The sequence below is a fragment of the Pseudopipra pipra genome, chromosome 4, assembly GCF_036250125.1.
Source record: "Pseudopipra pipra isolate bDixPip1 chromosome 4, bDixPip1.hap1, whole genome shotgun sequence".
Taxonomy (NCBI): domain Eukaryota; kingdom Metazoa; phylum Chordata; class Aves; order Passeriformes; family Pipridae; genus Pseudopipra; species Pseudopipra pipra.
In genome coordinates this window covers 30,617,655-30,635,952 of record NC_087552.1, presented here as the reverse complement: position 1 = coordinate 30,635,952, position 18,298 = coordinate 30,617,655, and the positions used below count along the sequence as shown (strand labels likewise).

At 60.8% G+C, this 18,298-nt stretch overlaps 2 protein-coding genes across 2 annotated transcripts; one reads left to right on the top strand and one right to left on the bottom strand.

Annotated features, from left to right (window-relative positions):
• Window positions 1–1,550: 1,550 nt before the first annotated feature.
• On the top strand, window positions 1,551–3,924 carry CLDN23 (claudin 23). Its single transcript, XM_064652214.1, has one exon. The coding sequence runs from the start codon at window positions 1,777–1,779 to the stop codon at window positions 2,476–2,478; it is 702 nt and encodes a 233-aa protein (XP_064508284.1). The 5' UTR covers window positions 1,551–1,776; the 3' UTR covers window positions 2,479–3,924.
• On the bottom strand, window positions 3,581–17,849 carry LOC135413073 (low-density lipoprotein receptor-related protein 2-like). Its single transcript, XM_064652213.1, has 33 exons — window positions 16,909–17,849; window positions 16,329–16,448; window positions 15,820–15,939; window positions 15,507–15,734; window positions 15,165–15,278; window positions 14,945–15,064; window positions 14,520–14,645; window positions 14,213–14,419; window positions 13,881–14,049; window positions 13,577–13,745; window positions 13,110–13,335; window positions 12,634–12,759; window positions 12,203–12,418; window positions 11,672–11,980; window positions 11,212–11,424; window positions 10,464–11,036; window positions 9,854–10,069; window positions 9,405–9,643; window positions 9,193–9,322; window positions 8,675–8,853; window positions 8,374–8,560; window positions 7,801–8,019; window positions 7,388–7,571; window positions 7,066–7,267; window positions 6,831–6,995; window positions 6,333–6,533; window positions 5,697–6,240; window positions 5,440–5,568; window positions 5,146–5,253; window positions 4,822–5,058; window positions 4,271–4,694; window positions 3,912–4,050; window positions 3,581–3,654 (listed from the first exon to the last, which is right to left on the bottom strand). The coding sequence occupies exons 1-33, from the start codon at window positions 17,501–17,503 to the stop codon at window positions 3,598–3,600; spliced, it is 7,191 nt and encodes a 2,396-aa protein (XP_064508283.1). The 5' UTR covers window positions 17,504–17,849; the 3' UTR covers window positions 3,581–3,597.
• Between the last annotated feature and the right edge of the window lie 449 nt (window positions 17,850–18,298).

Here is an 18,298-nt window from a genome sequence, read left to right as displayed (position 1 = left end):
GAGCGTGGGCACCAGCTCAAAGGGCAGATGCATCCTCCTGGGCATTATTAATAAATTGGAAAGGTCCAGGTTGTTAAACCTGCCCCGGTGCATAATTGCGACACTCCTGGCACCCAGCTTCTTCTTGCTGCTGCAGATCCAAGGAGTGGCCTCCTGAGCTCAGGAGGAGCCAAAGAGCACTGACAGGTCCTCATCCATGGCACCCAGGCTCACCATGTCACCCAGTTCCCTGCCAGCCCTTTCCCTCTGCCTCCCTCTCCCACGGGAGCACTATATCTTCTCACAGAGAACCTCCACTTTGTGTCCAGCTGGAAAGGTGTCCAAATGCAGCCTCCTGAAAGAGTCAGGACTAGAAGGTTTCAGGCTTTTAGCGCTTGTTCCTGGGTCCCACAGCAGAAGGCAGCTTTGAGCAACACATCAGGCAGACAGCATTTGGTTTGTTGGTTGGACCCACAGCTCCAAGGGTAATAACGAGTGTCTTGGCACAGAGTCAGTGGCTGGAGTGGGGTAAAAGTTAAAAAAGTTAAAGGAACAAGAAAAGAATCAGCAACCCCTAGCTTAGTTTCTCAGATGAGGAGTGCCAGATTTTAGCAAACTGCTAGCTGCATACAACAAAACTAGATGTCCCTGTTCTGGAGCTATGCACAGCTGGCTGTCAGCATTGCTGCCCTGCAGACACGGCTGGGGACATGAGCATCTGGCTGAGTCCAACCCACCCCTGCCTTCCAGCTGGACTGAGATCCAGTGATAAGCAGCTCCACAATACATCCCCCAAATCCCAAATCCCCCAGAGAGCTGAAGGGCTTCAGGGCACTCGGGAAATAGCTGTTGGACGGGGGAGTGTGGAAGGGATTCAGGAGCAGCTGGTCTAGCAGAGACCCACCCAGCCCTGCAGACGGCCAAGGCCACGGAACCAGCAGTGCAACGATGCCGTGGAGCATAGACGCAGCCAGCTCTCCAGCTCATCCCAAATTGATCCACAGAGGATGCTGCCCTCTTCTGGGCCTAGCGTGACTGGCAGAGATTCAGGGAAACTTGGAAAGGCCCGAGTGCTTTTTGGGGCTCAAATCCCCACAGAGTTTCTCAAATGTGGTGACTTTCCATACCTGTCTCAGTGAGCATCCCAGGGACTTTCCCCGCCGAGACTCAGGTTGCTGGGTCTGCGGGTGACCTCTGAGCGCAGCCTGGAAAGGGAGAAGCAGGGCCAAGCTCAGGAGCCGTCCCTGAAAGACAGGAAGATGGGTACTTCTCCTGGGCCAGCTGCCAACTGTGAGATCTGCTAGCATTTAATCGTAATTATTATTTTCATAAATTAATTAATTAATTTGATAGCAAAATAAACTCATATTCAATTAATGAACTTGTAATAGGGTCCTGTGTCGCCCCATCAGCCCGGGGACGGCCGACCGCCCGCCGCGTCCCCGCCCCGCCACCTGCGGGGGGACACAGGGGCCGGAGCTGGGGTGGTCCCTGCGGACTCCCGTGTCCCTGGAAGGCGCTGCCCCCCCGGCAGGTGCCGACCAGCCCTGCCCGGGCCGGGCCCCGCCTGCCGGCCCCGCCTCCTGCCGGCACTTCCCCACGGCCCGGGCAGGGCTGGGGCGGCTCCGCGGGCCGTGCCCGCCGTGCGGAGCTGCGGGAACACTTCCCGCCGCGGGATCCCCCTCTTGCCTGCCCCGAGCGGCCCTGCGGCACCGGTGGCACAGCTCCTGCACAGTGAGCCCCGGAGCTCCCGCGAACCTCGGGCAAGCAGGAGCCCGCCTCGCCCGCCTCCCCAGCATGAGGACGCCGACGGCGATGATCGTGGGACTGGTGCTGTGCCCCTGCGGGCTCCTGCTGACGCTCACGGGCACCCTGGCACCCAGCTGGAGGAAGGTGAGCCTCGTACCTAACCAGCCCATGGACCTCGTCTGGGAGCAGGGCATCTGGGACATATGCAGGGAGCGGCAGAGCACCCATGACCGCCTCTGCGGGCAGGCTGACGAGCTGGGCTACTTTGAGGAGGTACCTGTGCGGGTGGCCCAAGGGCTGATGCCCTCCTCGCTGGTGATCACGCTCCTGGGCTTGGTGGTGGCTGCCCTGGGGGTTCGCTGCTGGCAAGAGGAGCCACGGCACCTGCTGGCTGGAGTGGCAGGGCTGGTGCTGCTTCTTTCGGGGCTGATGAGCCTCGTGCCCACCTCCTTGTACACCCATGAGCTGTGGGCACTGCCCGCACTGCCTGGCAGCACACTGGCTGTAGGCTACAGCTTGGTGCTGAGCTACTTGGGAAGCTGTCTGGAGATCTTGGGGGGGCTGGCCCTTGCCCTCAGCTTCCACCAGTGCTGCAAGGAACGCAGGGCCCCCAAACTGTCCCCCAGCCCTGTGCTGGAGCCTGGGCTGTGCTCCACCATTGGGGCTTACAGCAATCCCTGGGACGTGTTGAAGGATGAGCGAGATGGACAGCACTGGAGGAACAATCCACCTTGTGACTCAGACTTGTAGCCCCAGCACCAGGACAGCAGCCACCTGGCTGGCACTGAGAGCAGTGCTGGCTCCTGACCTACAAGCCATGCCCTTCTCCTGGGGCACCTCAAAGCAGCCTGAAAACAAGACCAAGGACCTGGCTTGAATCTCTGCAACTTCCTCAAAAGCCTGCTGTGCTCTAGGTCCTACAACTGTGCCAAATCCACACTGGGTAGAGGGCTATACATAGCTCTGGTCCTCCATGCAGCTTTTAACTCATCCTCCTGCACCTGCACAGCAGCTTGGTCAGAGGCAGCTTCACTGTTCCCATGTAAGCAAAGTATAGGTTAGCACCATGCAACCTTCAGGACTGAGAATAGGGTAGGGGTGCACCTCCCACGTCTCTGCCCAACTCAGGACTGTGCAAACAGCAAAATAAATGCAAAGCAGTGGGTCTGTACTGTGGGATGGTTACGGGCTTTCTGCCAGGCAGGCTCGGCTGAGAGCCAGTGGGCATGGCTAACCCAGCCTCCCTGTGCTTTGCCTGAAGCAGGGAGGAAAAGTCTGTAAAAGTTTTATGGCACCTTCTTAAAGGACTTTTTCCCCATGGACAAAATCAGCTCTGGTAGAGGTTTCTCCTTCCTTGAGCACAGCCACTTCAGGGGCGGGGGGAAAACCAACAAGGGAACACAGAGTACAAAATAGCATATTCAACATTAGCCTGGTATGATGTGGTAAAACTGGTCTCACTGGTTTGTAAGGGACAGTCAGGAGGTCAGAACTGGACTATAAAATCCTGATCAACATCTTGCATAACATGATAAGAGCAAAGCCAGCTTCCTTGCAGAGCTATTTGGCCAGATTTCCACCCCAGGCAAGCCCAAAGCACCATGGTCAGCAAGCTAAGCCTTGCTGCAGAGGGACAGTGGCTCATGATGCTCTTAGTGTGGTTATAGGATAGTACAGGATGCATCCTGCAACAGGGGATCAGATTCAGGTGGCTCAGAGTGTGTTGGGATTGGAGACTTCCTGATAAACCTCCCGAACCTTTTTCCTCTGGACTCTTATGTTCCCTAGAGCTTAGACATCGTGAAAGAGCAAACCTCCCCAGCCCACACACAAACGACAGCGGCACAAGAGATGCTGCACAACATTCCTTTATGAAAATACAGTGTTGGGGTGAGATGGTCCCTTCCTTGGCAGGGCTGGCAGCTCCTGCAGAGATCATAGATGGGTGCGTGAGGGGTGAGTCTGAGCCAGCTTCTCTGAGCCCACCCCACACTTTATCACAGGGGCTCCAGCCACACTGGAGCTGGACAGCCCTTTCAGACACCAGGCACCCCAGATGTTGTCCCTCTCCTCCAGGAGGGCAGAGCTTGCCTCAGGAGTGGGCACCATGCCAGCACTGGGCCTTGGGGCACCCCAGGGTGGCAGGGGTGACCCTACCAGGGCCTGCTCCTGTTGTTACTCACCTCTTTCCCATCGTAAGCTTCATTCACAAATGTATCACTCTTGGGGGGAAGCTCTTCCTCCTCCTCCTCATCCTCTTCCTCGGGGTCACTTTCACGGTGGTACAAGGTCAGCACCCGGGTGGAAGCAGTGCTTGAGGTCCTGAGGAGGAAAAAACATACACTAAGAATGACATGGCTGTCTCCTAGAGATGGGGCAGATCCTAAGGTCCTGCCACAAGCCCTGGCAATAGCCTGCTGGGGTGATCGAGCTTTCTGTATAACCCAGGGGTGCATCAGGACACCACACTGTCCCTGGGCAAGGAGACCCAGTACCTTTCTATCCCCAGTTATACCTGGCCCAGCCCAACCCCAGAGTTCACCTCCTCCGCCTGTCCCGCCTCCGCATGTAGGCCAGGGCCCCCACAGCAGCAGCAGCGAGCAGGAGGAGAACGGCCACGCCCAGGACGATGGGTCCTGCGAGGGGCTGCACCTCCGCTTCCTCGCAGTAGTCACCACGATAGCCCAGGGCGCAGTGGCACGTCACTCGCCCGGCCTCGATGGCGCAGTCCCCGCGCAGGTTGCACGTCTCGCTGCTGCACGGCACAGCCCTCAGCACCTCCTCCGTGCTGGGGGGTACCAGGAAGGGCTCTCCGTGCTCCCGGGGTCCAGGGGCTGGGGGTGGGCTGGGGCTGGGCTGCCGAGGCTGCAGCGCAGTTGCGGGTGAGGCTGGTTTCTGTTCTTCCACGTGGGACATTCCTGATGGTGACACTGCGGGGACTTGCGTCCCCACCTGCTGGGAGGGGCCTGGCGGGAGGAGCATAGATCAGCAAGAGACCCAGGCAAGTCCTCCTTCCCAAACTGGGGGAGACTAGCCGGGCTACCCCGTTCCCTGCCAGGACTGCTGCACGCCCTGGCTGTGGCAGGCACTCACAGTCAGACTCATCGGAGCCGTCAGCGCAGTCAGAGCGCCCGTCACAGACCTGTTCTCCAGAGATGCAGCTCTGGAGGTCAGAGCAGGGCTGGAGCGTGGCAGGGCAGGACAATGCTGGTGCACATGCTGCTCCACGCACGAGGTGGTAACCGTGAGAGCAGCGGCACTGCCGCCCTGCAGGGTTGGGCAGGCAGAGCTGGGCACAGCCCCCGTTGCTCTTTGCACAGGCATTGGTGCCTGCCAAAACAGCACGAGTTAGCACGGACACCACTGAGCACGGGTCAGCCCCACAGATGCCCTGGGCTGGGACAGTTGCAGACCCACCTTCCTGTGAGAACTGGCTGTAAATCCTCATGGCTACCAAATCCTTCTCCATTGTGAACCACCACCTCTCAGCCCGCTCCAGCCGGCTGTGCCAGATCTTGCTGGATCCTGGAGACACATGGGGTCAGCACTGCTCCACTTCCTCCCATAAGAGTGCCCAGGATAGGAGGTGGGGGTCCCCTAACCTGTCCTTCACCCCACGGAGGGGCAGCCTGCACCCCACAGGGACTGGCAGAAAACCCTGTGTCCCAGCACCGTAAGAGGAGCTGGACAAAGTACAGCAAACAGACACACCATTGGTTGAGGTCGTGCTCCAGAGCAGAAAGCCTTCTCCTATGGCAAACAGTGAGAGACCATGCAGCCCTTCCCGCAGCACCCGAAAGTGGGATCCATCCAGCTCGACGCTGCTGATGGTACCTCTCTCTGCAGGACACAGATGGAGCAACATCAGTGTGGAGACACGGAGGGCTGTGTGGGGCTGTGCCTTGGGGAGGACTGAGTGCCTGCACCACTGCTACCCCTAGCAGAGCCCTGGCACAGCCCGCACTCACCGTGGTCTGCCCAGTACAGCCTGGTGCCAGCAGCCCCAAAGGTGAGGCCAGTGGGAGCCCGGGCTCTCCTCCAGACCGCTCTGCGGCCAGTGCCATCCATGGCTGCACACTCCACTGTGGCACCGGGCCCATGGCTGCCAGCTGCTGTGATAAAGCACATGGTGGAGGCACGAGGGCACAGTGCCAGCCAGGCAGCACCCTGCAGCCCCTCACTGAGTAGTGCCAGGGTCCACCGCCCCCCAGGAGCTGCCACATGGATGCTGGGCGGCTGCCCCCTGATCCAGTACAGGTTCCCACTCAGCCAGTCCAAGGCCAGGGATGTCACCGTGCCCTCCACAGCTACTGCCTTCTTCCAGGACAGCCGTCTCCAGTCCTTCAGGCGCAGCAGTCCAATGGAGTTGCCTCCCACCTCTGCAAAGTACAAACTCTTGTCTTTCACTGCGTAGTCGATGGCTGTCAGGTGGCCCACCTTGGCCAATGGCAGGGCCTGGTGCAGGGGAAGCTCTTGGGATCCAGATGTTGCAGGCAGGTCCTTCAGGTAGACCTGGAGGAAGGAGGCAGCAGTAAGATGGGGACCTTTCTCCCCTGACAGCAGCTAGGACAGCAGCCCCTAGGGCTGGCTCTGGAGGATGGTACCTGTGTCACAGCTGCTGGTGACACCAGGAGAGCAAAGGCCGAATCACGGAGGGGCAGGCAGGTGGTCTCATCAGCAGCCAGCACCAGCCTGGGAGGGCACCGGCACTGCCCAGTGTGCCTGGCGCTCAGCAGGCACAGGTGGGAGCAGCCACGTGTCTCACAGGGGTTAGGGGCTGTGGGGCGCAGGGCTGGGTGCATCACCTGTGAGAAGGGCAGGCTCAGTTCACAGCCCTGCCAGCACCCACCAGCAGAGCTGAGCACGATTGACACCGTGCCCTCCTCCCAAGGCCCACACACGGCCCAGCTCTGGGCAGGATGGTGAGGCAGAGATGTTCCAAGAGGACCAGAGACATTTGGCTACAGGGGCTGCTGCCCAAGGACCACCGGGATGGGGGTACAGCTCCCAGTGCCTCCACACTTAGAGGACGACAGGATTGTGCAGGTTGAGAGACCCAGCAGAGCTGGCACAGCAGGGTTTGGGGCTCCCCAAGTGGGTACCTGGAGGCCATGGGGCTGCCCGTGCTGCTTGAGCAGCGTGGTTCTGTTCTTGCCACTGGCCTTGTCCACCTGCTGCACGGACCATGTCTTCCTCTCCGACCAGTAGATCTGGCCCTCACACACAGCCGCCGCGAAGGGGCTCTGGACCCAGCTCAGCTTCAGGACCTGTCAGAGAGGCTGTAAGTGCCCACCCCAGTCCCCATCAGGGCCCTGTCAGCAATGCCCCACCACAAACCTTCACACTGGTGCCATCCAGACGTGCAGAACTGACACTGCCCAGCTTCTCATCCAGCCAGAAGATCCTCTGGGCGGGGAGGTCGAGGGCTAATGCAGTGGGCCAGCCCAGCCCCTTGGCCAGCAGCACGTGCCGCCGACTCCCATCCATGGTGGACTCCATCAGCCGTGGGTGGCTCCCCACCTCTGACCAGTACAGCAGCCTAGTGGGAAGAGAGGTGCCAGCCCATGGACCACACACAGCATCGTCCCAGTACATGGAGGAAAATGGGGCAGGGGAGGGATGGTAAGGAGGTCTCCATGTCCCCTTGTGGCAGACTTACCCTGCCAGAGGCTGGAGCACCAGAGAATGGGGCTGGTCCAGGTCTCCATCCATCACCACAGTGTACTCTGGTATCCCTTGCCAGGCAGCACCCAAGCGAGTGGCCAGCACCTGTCCTGCTGCACCATCTGTCCAGTACAGGTTCCTCCCAAGCCAGTCCACTGCTATACAGTCTGATCTCACACCTGCAACACATCCAAGAGTCAGCACCTGTGGGGTGACAGCTGCATGGCCCTCTGGCACAATGCTCCCAGGTCACATCCTCTCCATCCCAGGCTGTCTGGCTCCTCCCAGCCTTGCTCCCAACTAGCACCTCTCCACACAAGGTGACACAGCCTGGCACGCCACTGCAACCTGGAGATTGCCCAGTGACAAAGAGGCCAGCTCTCCTACCCCCATGCTGTCACAGCCTACCTTTCACCAGTGTGCCTTTCTTGCCCGAGTTGAGGTCCTGCCAGCGGATGCTCTCTGTGGCCAGGTCCATCCAGAAGACTTTCCTCTCCACCAAGTCATAGTCGAGTGAGAAGACGACGCGATCCTTGTCGGTGGCCAGCAGCACCTCCTTATGCCCACTCCGCAGGCCATAGGACAACACCTCTGACTGCACAGCCACCAGCAACACGGGCTCTGGTCCTGGGGCAACACAGAGCGCCCCGGACCCTGCTCAGCACTGGTGGCCCCATGGGCTCAACACATGCAGGCAGGGAATAAAGCACTTGCAGGCACTGGAGCCTGCTGGGACTCAACCCTACCAGATAAGATGTTCTCAGATAGTGCAGATGGATTTTCTGACCAGCTGTAGGCTGGCAATCATCAGCTCACAGCTGAGTGGGGCCTGGCAGGCAATGTGGCAGAGGAGACAGGGCCATTCACAGGCCCACAAGCCTCCTTGGGGCAGCAGGCACAGGGGGACAGGTACCCACCAGCACCTGGTGTACCCTAGGGGGCCAGGGATCCTCAGCACTGCTTGGCCATCCCATGACTTACCACTGAGCTTGCAGACACGGCCATCGGGCTCCAGCAGGTAGCCAGGGAGACAGCCACAGCTGTAGGACCCTGGGGCATTGAGGCATGTTTGGCTGCAGGCTCCCTCACCCCACTCCGTGCACTCATCTATGTCCATGCAGAACAGACTATCCTCGGCAAGCCGATAGCCTGGGCCACACCAGCACCGCTGTAGGGAAAAAGACCATCAGCTTCCCACCCTGGGGACATGAGGCTCCCTCCTGCAGCTGGACCAGAGCATCATGGCCTGGCAAGCCCCTGGCCCAGGGCTGGTGGCACTCACAGGGCCCTGGGGTGAGGGGTAGCAGAGATGAGTGCAGGACTGTTTGCAGGGCACAGAGCAGTTCCCCCCCTCATCTGAGCCATCCGCGCAGTCCTGCCGGCCGTCACACACCAAGGATGCATTCAGGCAGGTCCCCAGCCCACAGGGGTACTCATGACTCTGGCAGGGAGCAGGCTGGCCTGCAGAGACATGTGGGGAAGGCTGCCCTAAGCCTCGTCCACCAGCTCCTTTTGCTCATCTGGGGCAGATTTAATGGCTCCTAGAGCCTGCCCAGAGCTCATTGCAGCTACATCCAGAGCTGTGCCAGTAGCCTGGCTTCAGGCTATATTAATCCAAAGGCCACCAGCCATACATGGACAACAGCTGGGGCCTGGAGCCACCACAGATGCTGGGAATAGGCAACCAGCACACAGGGCCTTTTACCTCAGCACAGACACATAGCCATCTTCCTCTGTGCTGGGCACCCACCAGCTAGCCCGAGTGATACACAGAGGGGATAAAATCAGGGTGTAGCTCACAGCCAGCTTCATCGCTGCCATCTGTGCAGTCAGTCTCTCCATCGCAGCGCCAGACATCAGGGATGCACTCATGGCCATGGGAGCAGCCCCACTGCTGGTCCCCACACAGCGCTTCCTCCCAAGGACAGTCCTGCAAAGGCAGAGGGTAAAGAAGGTTACCAGCTCTCCTGGGCACGAGCAGGGACAAGCGCTGTCCCTGCTACCCCACTCACCTGCTCGTCTGTGCCATCCCCACAGTCGGCAGCGCCATCGCAGCGCCAGGCCTCCGGCACACACTCCCCACTGTGGGAACATGTCACCTCACCCGCACGGCAGAGCAGTGGCCGGGGCACGGCACAGCCCTCCTCGTCTGAGTGGTCCTGGCAGTCGTGGTCACCATCGCAGTGCAGGGCCAGGGCCACGCACTGCCCATTCCGGCAGGGGAACTCAGCTGGGCCACACTCCTTCGGCACTGTGGGCAAGGCCAGGGTTGAGCAGGTGCACTGTCCTCATTCCCATCCCACCAATGAAGACATGGCACTGAGCAGGGTATGGCCTCTGCAGCTGCTCAGCAGGTTGCCCCAGGCAGTGCCTGCTCCTGGACCCACAGAAAAACCGGTGCATGCACCAGTGTGGCAGGTAACCCCAGAAACCCCTGTCCCGTCCAGCCCCAGAGTCTCACCACAGCCCTGCTCGTCAGTGTGGTCCAGGCAGTCAGCGTGGCCATCACACAGCCAGCTCTTGGGGATGCAGCGGGTGGCAGCGTCACAGCGCAGGGCACACTCCTGCGTGGGGGTCCAGCAGCCTGTCTCATCCGAGGCATCAGGGCACTGGGGCACCCCATCGCAGCGCTCTCCCGCCCCAACGCACATGGCTCCGCTCGCGCAATGGAAGGCCCCTGGGGAGACAAGGGGCCTTGCACTGCCTGCAGAAGGCAGCTAGGGTGCCCAGACTCTGTTAGTCTCCCAGCGACCCAGAAAGACCATACACTACAGTGGCCCCTCCTAGCCAGTGCATCTCCAGCAGCCTAGGTCCTGAGCAAGGTGACTGAGGCAGTCTCAGCTCAGCCACATCTAGGTCACTGTGAGCAGTGGGACCAGCCCTGTCGCCTTCTGACAGCATCTCCAGTCCAGTGCCAAGCTCAGAAGGCACCAGTATGCCACATGACAAGCATCAGAGCCCAGGACACACTCAGATTTTTCCAGGGCCCCATTCCCCATCAGGAAGCAGCCAGAAGCCCTGGCACAGGGTGACCCAACTGCACAGAGAGTCGACTGAAGAATGGCTCCTACCTGGGGTGTTGCAGAGCTGGGCACACCCATCCTCATCAGAGCCATCTGCGCAGTCTTTCTCCCCATCACACAGGTACTCCTGAGCCACACACTCAGTGCCATCACGGCAGGACACGTGTGTGCGAGGACAGGACAGATGAAGTACTGGGGTCAGGGGGTGAGCAGGGCTGGATGGGAGTGGTGGGGTAGATGGCACTACCCGTGCAGGACTGGTTGGGTGCTGGGTGGTAGTAGTTGGCCGTGGGACAATGACCTTAGTTGACAAAGCTTGAGTGGTGGTGGTGGTGCTGGTGGTTGTTGGCTGCATGGTGGTGGTCTTGGTTGGTGTGGCAGTGGTTGGCAGAGGGGTGGTTTTTGTTGATGTGGACTGGCTGGTGGTGGTTGGTGTGGACTGGCTGCTGGTGGTGGCCTTGCCGGTTGGTGCAGGAGTAGTGGTGAGCACAGTGGTGGTCTTGCTTGGTGTAGATCTTGTGGTGGACGTGGTGGGACGAGCAGCAGTGGTGCTTGTGGTTGTCCTCATAGTGGTGGTCACAGGTGGAGGGAGTGGCAGGGCAGACCCCTTGCTTGGTGGCACTGGCAGAGGATTTGGGATTTGGGGCTGTGCCATCCCCACACCCTGGGCACTTTCCAGAGCACCCCACATGGGCACCAGCAGCCAGGCACCCTGCCCTACTTCAGAGCAGCATGGGCCACCCAGCCCCACCAGACACAGCCCCTGTGCCAGGCACAGAGCCATGGCTGCCCTTACCAGCCTGCAGCTCCGAGCCCACGAAGGCCACTACACCCTGCACGCCTGCTGCCGGCATGGACAGCACAAGGGTCAGTGTCCTCCTGTCCCACAGTAGCAGAGCCGTCCCATTTGCCGACACCAGGTATGGCTCAAAGGCTGCCACAAGGCCGTGGGGCCAGCTGGGTGCCAGAGTGACTGCTTGCCGCTTGGTCAGACTCAGCGCCTGCAGGCCTGTGAGGCAGAGGGATGGTAGGACCCAGGGCCCACAGGCACCCCTCGTGGCCCACCCTGTGCCCCCATAACCCACAGCTATCGCAGGGACCTCATGGCTGAGGCCAGGGGCTCGGCCATGGGAAAGAGTCTGCCCCATGAGCATCCTACCGCCCAGGCAGGGACCTGCTGCACATAGGGCATGGCTGATCACTCCTGCCTACATCCACCACCTCTGCTCTCTGCTCCAGACACCACCAGGGCTCACCCAGGGTGGAGCTCCAGAGCACGCTGAAGGCTCTGCTATCCATGGCTGCAGGCAGGTCTCCAGGCCATGTCTCGTTCCAGGCATCCCACGGAGCACCCCCAGCCAGGCTCAGCTGCTGCAGGGGCTGCCCACGGGCTAGCCAGTACAGAGCACCCCGCTGCCAGTCCAAGAAGAGGTGCTGGATACTGCTGCGAGCACGGTGCAGGATGCGCGGGAACATGTCAGATGTCCGGATCACCCCGATGTCCCTCCGGTTACATGCGAGCCAGTACAGGTCCCCCGAGCGGATGTCCACACGGGCAGAGCAGACTTGGCAAGAGCAGGCAGGCAAGCAGTTACAGGGCTGTCTCATCACCCTGCTTCTCTGCCTGGGACCCCCAACCCCTAAACCCAGGGCACAGCTGCCTACTGCCTTGGCACAGACCCACTGTGGGCACCATCAGACTACTGTGCTCTGCACCCAGGACATACTCAGGCCTCAGGGAGCATCAGGAAGGGGAGTATGCCCTCCATCACCCCATAGGGTCTCACCTGGCCGCCCAGTTGCAATGGCCTCTCTCCTGCCAGGGTGCCCCACAACACTCAGCAGCATCCCACGGTCATCTGTTCCATAGAGCACTGACCTCTGCCAGTCCACATCTTGCAGGTGGAAGGGCTCCTGCCACTCCTGTACCCATTTGCTGTGTGCTCCAGGACCCACATGCACCAGGGAGATGGCTTTTCCTGATGCATACATGATGGACAGCTCTGCAGGGTACAAGGGCAATGTGTGAGCATAGCCCCAGCAGTACTGGACAGGGCCACCAGCATGAACCAAGGCAGAAATGTAACAGCAATGGTGTATGCTGGGCCTACCCCACCAAAGCCACAGCCCTCCCCCACCAAAGCCACAGCCCTCCCCCAGCTCCCACAGGGATATATACTGCCCCAAAGAGCCAACCCACCTCATAGACCCTGCTCACCTGTGCACTTTCCTGAGGGCAAGAGGAAGAGGCCCTCTGGACAGGCACACTTGTAGCCTCGAGGGTGCACAGGCGACAGGAGGCAAAGATGACTGCACAGGCCTGGAGCACATGCAGCAGTGTCCCCTGGGAGCAAGGGGATATTAGAAGCTCAGGCAACTGTGACCCTCTAATGTCTCTCCCAATCCCCAAAATCACAGACTGTCCTGGGGCTGGATATGGGCTGGCAGATATGGTAGCAACGTCACATGAGTTAGGAGGGCGTAGCTCTACCCAAAGCCATGGGACTTGGCAGCTTTCCTATGGACTCATATGTCTCCTCTGTCTCAACCACACAGCCCCTCATCACAAGACCAGGTAAACCACTGGGCAGGACCCAGTGAGCTCCAGGACCTAGCACAGCCTCCCCCAGCATCCAGGGATGCGGTGGGGGTGCTGCCAGCCCTGCAGTGGTGCAGCACCCACAGGGTACTTACGGGGAGGCTGCTGCAGTGCGTGCACCACAGTGAAAGCTGAGACAGGGGCGCGGAGCAACACTGCGTGCTCCTGAGGAGAGGCCCAGGTGGCTGACACCAGCTCTGTGCCATCGGTCCAGAAGAACCGGCTCTCAAACACAGCCAGGCCCAGAGGCTCCGTGTGGCTCCGCAGAACAGCGTGAAAGGAGTGGCGCCCACTGCCATCCACCCGTAGCGTCTCGATGGACTGGGGACAAAGCAAGGTATGATGACCGTGTGGCATCCCCATGCCCTGGCAATGTCCCACAGCCACAGGCCTCATGGTGATGCCATCACCTCCCAGTCCAGGGATGTAGGCCAGACCTGGGCACTGCTCCCTGCTCTCTCCCATGCCTTGGACGTAGACAGAGGGGAACCAGGGCCACCCTCCCAACTCCCATCTCATCATCTCCCTGTGGGAGGAGAGCCCTGCTGTCCCTTGTCCCTACCTCCTTGTACTCGCTGATCCAGTACAGTCTCCCAGCCACATGGTCCAAGCTTAGTCCTACAGGCTCCTCCATGGGCACCACTGTGAGCTCCCGCCGGTTTGAGCCATCCATGCCAGCCGCAGCAATGACTGTCCGGCCTCGCTGCCCACGGTTGACCCAGTACAGTGACCTAGGGGCAGGCACCAAGGAACCACTTCACAGCATAATACCAGTGCTGCCACAGCCCCACAACAGGCAGAACAGAGTCAGCACCAGCATCACGATCCCAGGAGCCCGGGCTAACCCTGGCTCATTCACTCCTCACCTTGCAGCCGGATGCACTGTCAGCTGCTCTGGTGCAATGTCTTTCCCCAGCACTGTCACATAACCCCGGCCATCGCCCAGCCCTGCACAGATAGCTGGAGGATGGCTGCTGGCCCAGTACAGCTGCCCTGTGAACCAGTCCAGGGAGATGCTGTTCACCTCTCTGGCATCTGCAGAGACAGAGTAGTTTTAAGGCATACCAGCGTGCTCCAGGCTGCAAGGCAAACCCAAGTTGCCCCTTACTCTGTATAGGAAAGGCGGGACTGAGATGGCAGGCCAGCTCTCAGCACCCATGTCAGCCCCACTACAGCACCCAGCCTCACTCCTCCCCACCTGCATAAAGGGGCTGCGTGCCTTTCCCCAGGGAGTGAACACGGAGCTCGCCATCCTCTGTCAGCCAGTAGTAGGTTTCTCGGAGCTGGTCATACACCAGGGCGCGGGGTTCAGTCTTAGTGGAGAGCCGAGGCCTGTAGGCTTGGGTCCGTACATCCAGAAGGGCCAGGTCCTGCCCCACGGCCACCAGGATCTGTGTTGCATTGTCTGCCGGGGTGAGAGGAATGCCGCTCAGCGAGCAGGGACGTGGCTAACTGGGTGCACTGCCCAGCCCCTCAGCCAGCCCGGGCTCCCCAGCTCACCCTACCTGTCACTTCACAGGCAGTGCCGTGCTGCAGAGTATAGCCCCGGAGGCAGGCGCAGCTGTAAGTGCCTGGGGTGTTGCTGCACAGCTGGCTGCAGGGGCTGTACTCCAGGGAGCATTCATCCACATCTGCAGGGATAGGTGCAGTCAGGAGCCTGCCACAGGAGCTGCCCCAGACAGCATTGCCATTGCTCCCCAGGGACCACAGGCAGGCTCCCTAGATACCAGAACATGGGCCTTACCCCAAAACGCACCAGCTGCTGCTGGGACATTTTCTAAATATGGCCTTTGTGGGACCAGACATGACACATGGGCAGGAGCAGGGCAGAGGCAGGTGTTCCCACAGAAGCACTGGCTCCATGGAGACCCTGCTCTCAGTGGCTGAGGCCACATGTGCCTGAAGCACATGCACCCTGATCTTTCCTTACCAGCACAGCTCTGCCCATCTGCCTGCAGCTCCCAGCCAGCCCCGCAGGAGCACTGCACTCCCCAGTGTGTGTCAGCACATGTCTCTGCACAGCCCCCGTTGCGTACAAAGCAGCTCTGATCTGCGGGGACACAGCAAGGGGTGACATGAGGCAGGACAGCTCTGTGGCTCCCCTCAGACCCAGCCTCACGGGCAGCGGCCAGCAGCCATACCCAACTCACCACATGTGCTGGGCTCATCAGTGCCATCCAGGCAGTCAGCCTCTTCATTGCACATCAGGGACTCCAGGATACACTTCCCCTCATCACACCGCACCATACCAGGTGGACAGGTGGCTATGGCACACACAGCTCATGTCAGCAGGGCAGACCAATACCAGGTGGACAAAGGGGAAACCCTGGGTCCCAGACTCATGGGGAGGTCCCTCAAAATATCAACAGTTCCTGGGAAGGTTGCCACCATCCCAAGGTGAGCTGAGGCCCGGTAAAGCAAAGTACTCCCTACTTCACACATGGCCTGGACAGGTCTTGCCCCACTGAGGAGCATCTAGTGTGCTTGCTTACCGCAGACATCTTCATCCGAGGAATCGCCACAGTCATCAATCCCATTGCACTTCCACTCAGCCGTGATGCACACCCTGTTCCTGCACTGCCACTGCCCAGGCAGGCAGGGCTGCTGGGGACACCCCTCCTCATCCCAGCCATCCTCGCAGTCCTGGTGCTGATCGCACAGCTCCCAGTGTGGGATACAGTGGTGGGTGCCAGGACACTGCACCTTCTTTGTCCCGCACACTAAGGAGGGAACAGCGCAGCACTCACCACCCTGCCCTGTGCCCCTAACCACCCCCACTCGGCGCCCCCAGTAGAGACTACGTACCACAGTCCTGCTCATCAGAGCCATCCAGGCAGTCAGCAACACCATCGCAACGCCAGCTGCTAGAAACACACCGGCCATCGTCACACTGCCAAACATGGGGGTCCCCGCCACAGGCAACCTCTGCAGGAACATCACACAGTCACTGGGACCTATTGCTATGGCAGAACCATAAGGGTCCCCTCCATCCTGGCACGGGACAGGTGCTGGCAATGCCTGAGCAGTTCTGCCGAAGGGGCTGGCCCACAGCAGCCCCCAGTGGGGCTCTCTGGCAGGTGGGGTCTGCCTTGTTCAGCATAGCATCCAAAACATGTTCCCGTGCCACAGACATTCACAAGGAGCACACATGTCCCTGCAGGATGCCACAAAGGCAGAACCAGCAAAGAGCAAAGTGCCTCTGGCCTGCCCTGCCCCACCACTCCCCAGAGCACCAGTGCCCCTCGATGCCCACGCAGTGCAGCCCTCAGGTCCACCCCACAACAGCGGATAGGTGTCAGTGTTCCCTCGCTCACCGCACTGTTCGTCCGTCCCGTCAGGACACTGCTGCTCACCATCGCAGAGCCAGGGAACGGGGATGCAGCCGGCGGCGCAGGTGGCCTGGCGTGAGGCAGCGCACGTGGGGCCAGCGGCCGCTGCGGAAAGAGAGCGCCCAACCCGGGATCAGCGCGGGTAGCAGCACCAGGCATCCCCCTGCACATCCGCCCTACAGCTCCCCGCATGTGTGTCCCAGCACAGCCCCGTGGGGGGGAAGGAATTGGTCCCAGCCAGGGGTACCCCAGGAACTCCTGCGGGGCTGGAGGGAGAACTACAGCCTCTCATCCCCGCTCAGGGAAGGCAGAGGTACAGGGCTCCTCGGGGCGCAGGGACCCCATGCTGTCAGGATGGGAAGGATGCCACACGGAGCAGGGACACATCACCGGGGGAATGGGGAGAACGGTGGCACTCTCGGTAGCAGGGACATCCCACCCCATAGCCCATTGCTGGGGGATGAGCAAGCAATCCCTGATGCTACGGGCACCCACCGCAGCCCCTCGGGATGAGACAGGGACCTCCCCAGCCGCCCCCGGCCCGCCCCCCTCGGTCTTTGCTCACGGGCGCGGCGGGTCCCGACGCCGGCGGCGCTCCCGGCCAGCGGCACCAGCGGCGGCAGGAGGATGCTGAGGAGGGCGAGGAGCAGGCGGAGCGGCGGCGGGGGCCGGCCCATAGCGGCGGCGGCGGCGGCGGCGGCGACAGAGAGGGGCGGCTCCGGGGGTCCGGCCGGCACAGGGAGCGCGGAGCCGCGGCCGCCGCCTTTATGGCCGGGCGCGGGCGGCCATTGGGCACCGCGGAGACCCAGGCCCGCCCCTGGCTTCTCCAGGTTCTCCCCCCCGCTGCCCCGTGTCTTCCCGCCCGGCGGGGGTTGTTGTGAGAGCCGGCCGTGAGAACCGGGCCCGTGGCACCTGCGCCGGGCGTGGGAAGGCAGCGGCAGCCTTGAGCGCGGGGGCACCCCCCGAAAACATGGGGCTGCGCGCAGCCCCTCGGCTGCTCGCCGACGGTCCTCGACCTTGAGGGCTGCGAAAAGAGCCGCTGGAGCACAACAAGGAGAGGGAGAGCAGCGGCCGAGGGAGGAAAACAGCCCGGCGAGAGGATAAGGCACCTGCCACTGCCTGGGAAAGGAGCCCCCTCCCACTAGGCAAAGCGGGGGCATCGCCCAAGCCGTGGAGATGACCCCAGATCACGGGGGTTTGCAGACCCCTTGCTACATACCCGGGGAAAACCGCTGGTGTGCTGCCCCTCCATCATCTTTGGCTTGTCTCCCAGCCGTCGGCATGTGGTGGCATGAGTGTCTATCCATCCCCAAGGTTGGTCTGTGTTCTAAGCACATCCATGGCCTGTGGGTGCTGTGCACTCATCCTCTCCAGCTTTCCCATCAAAGCGCCCCACTGCAGCACAACCCTATTCACACCCCTACCCGTGCTGCAGCACAGGGTGCAGATTCACCCAGCTGTCTGCCCTCCCTGGGCAGCATCCCAGTAACCCTGGGCAATTGGTTTCCCCAGGCACTCCCCAGGAAACACAAGTCTGCAAATCCCAAGGATGATGAGCATCCTCAGGGCAGGAACAAGTGGTCTGGTGGTCAGGGGAGGGAGTGAAAAAGACAGAACAGTATCAAGGCACTCCCAAACCCATGCAGAAAGCCCCAGTGTCCTCCTCACACCTTCAGGCAAGTGCCAAGATCTGTGGTAGCTCCCTGGGGATCTGTCTTGTACTCCCAGCTCTGCCACCCTGCAGAGAGATGTCCAGCACTGCCTCCACCCACTGAGCCTCTACCGCTGCAAGGACCAACCAAAGAAGGGAACAAAGAGACACCCCCTGCAAGAGCAATACCTCTGTGATCAAAAGAAGTGGACAGCACTTTGAGCAGGACACAGAAGGGACCCTCCTGCCTCCCTGGGTTGCCCAGCATGTACAGTCCTTTTCCTGCTTTCCATGTCCTTTTCTC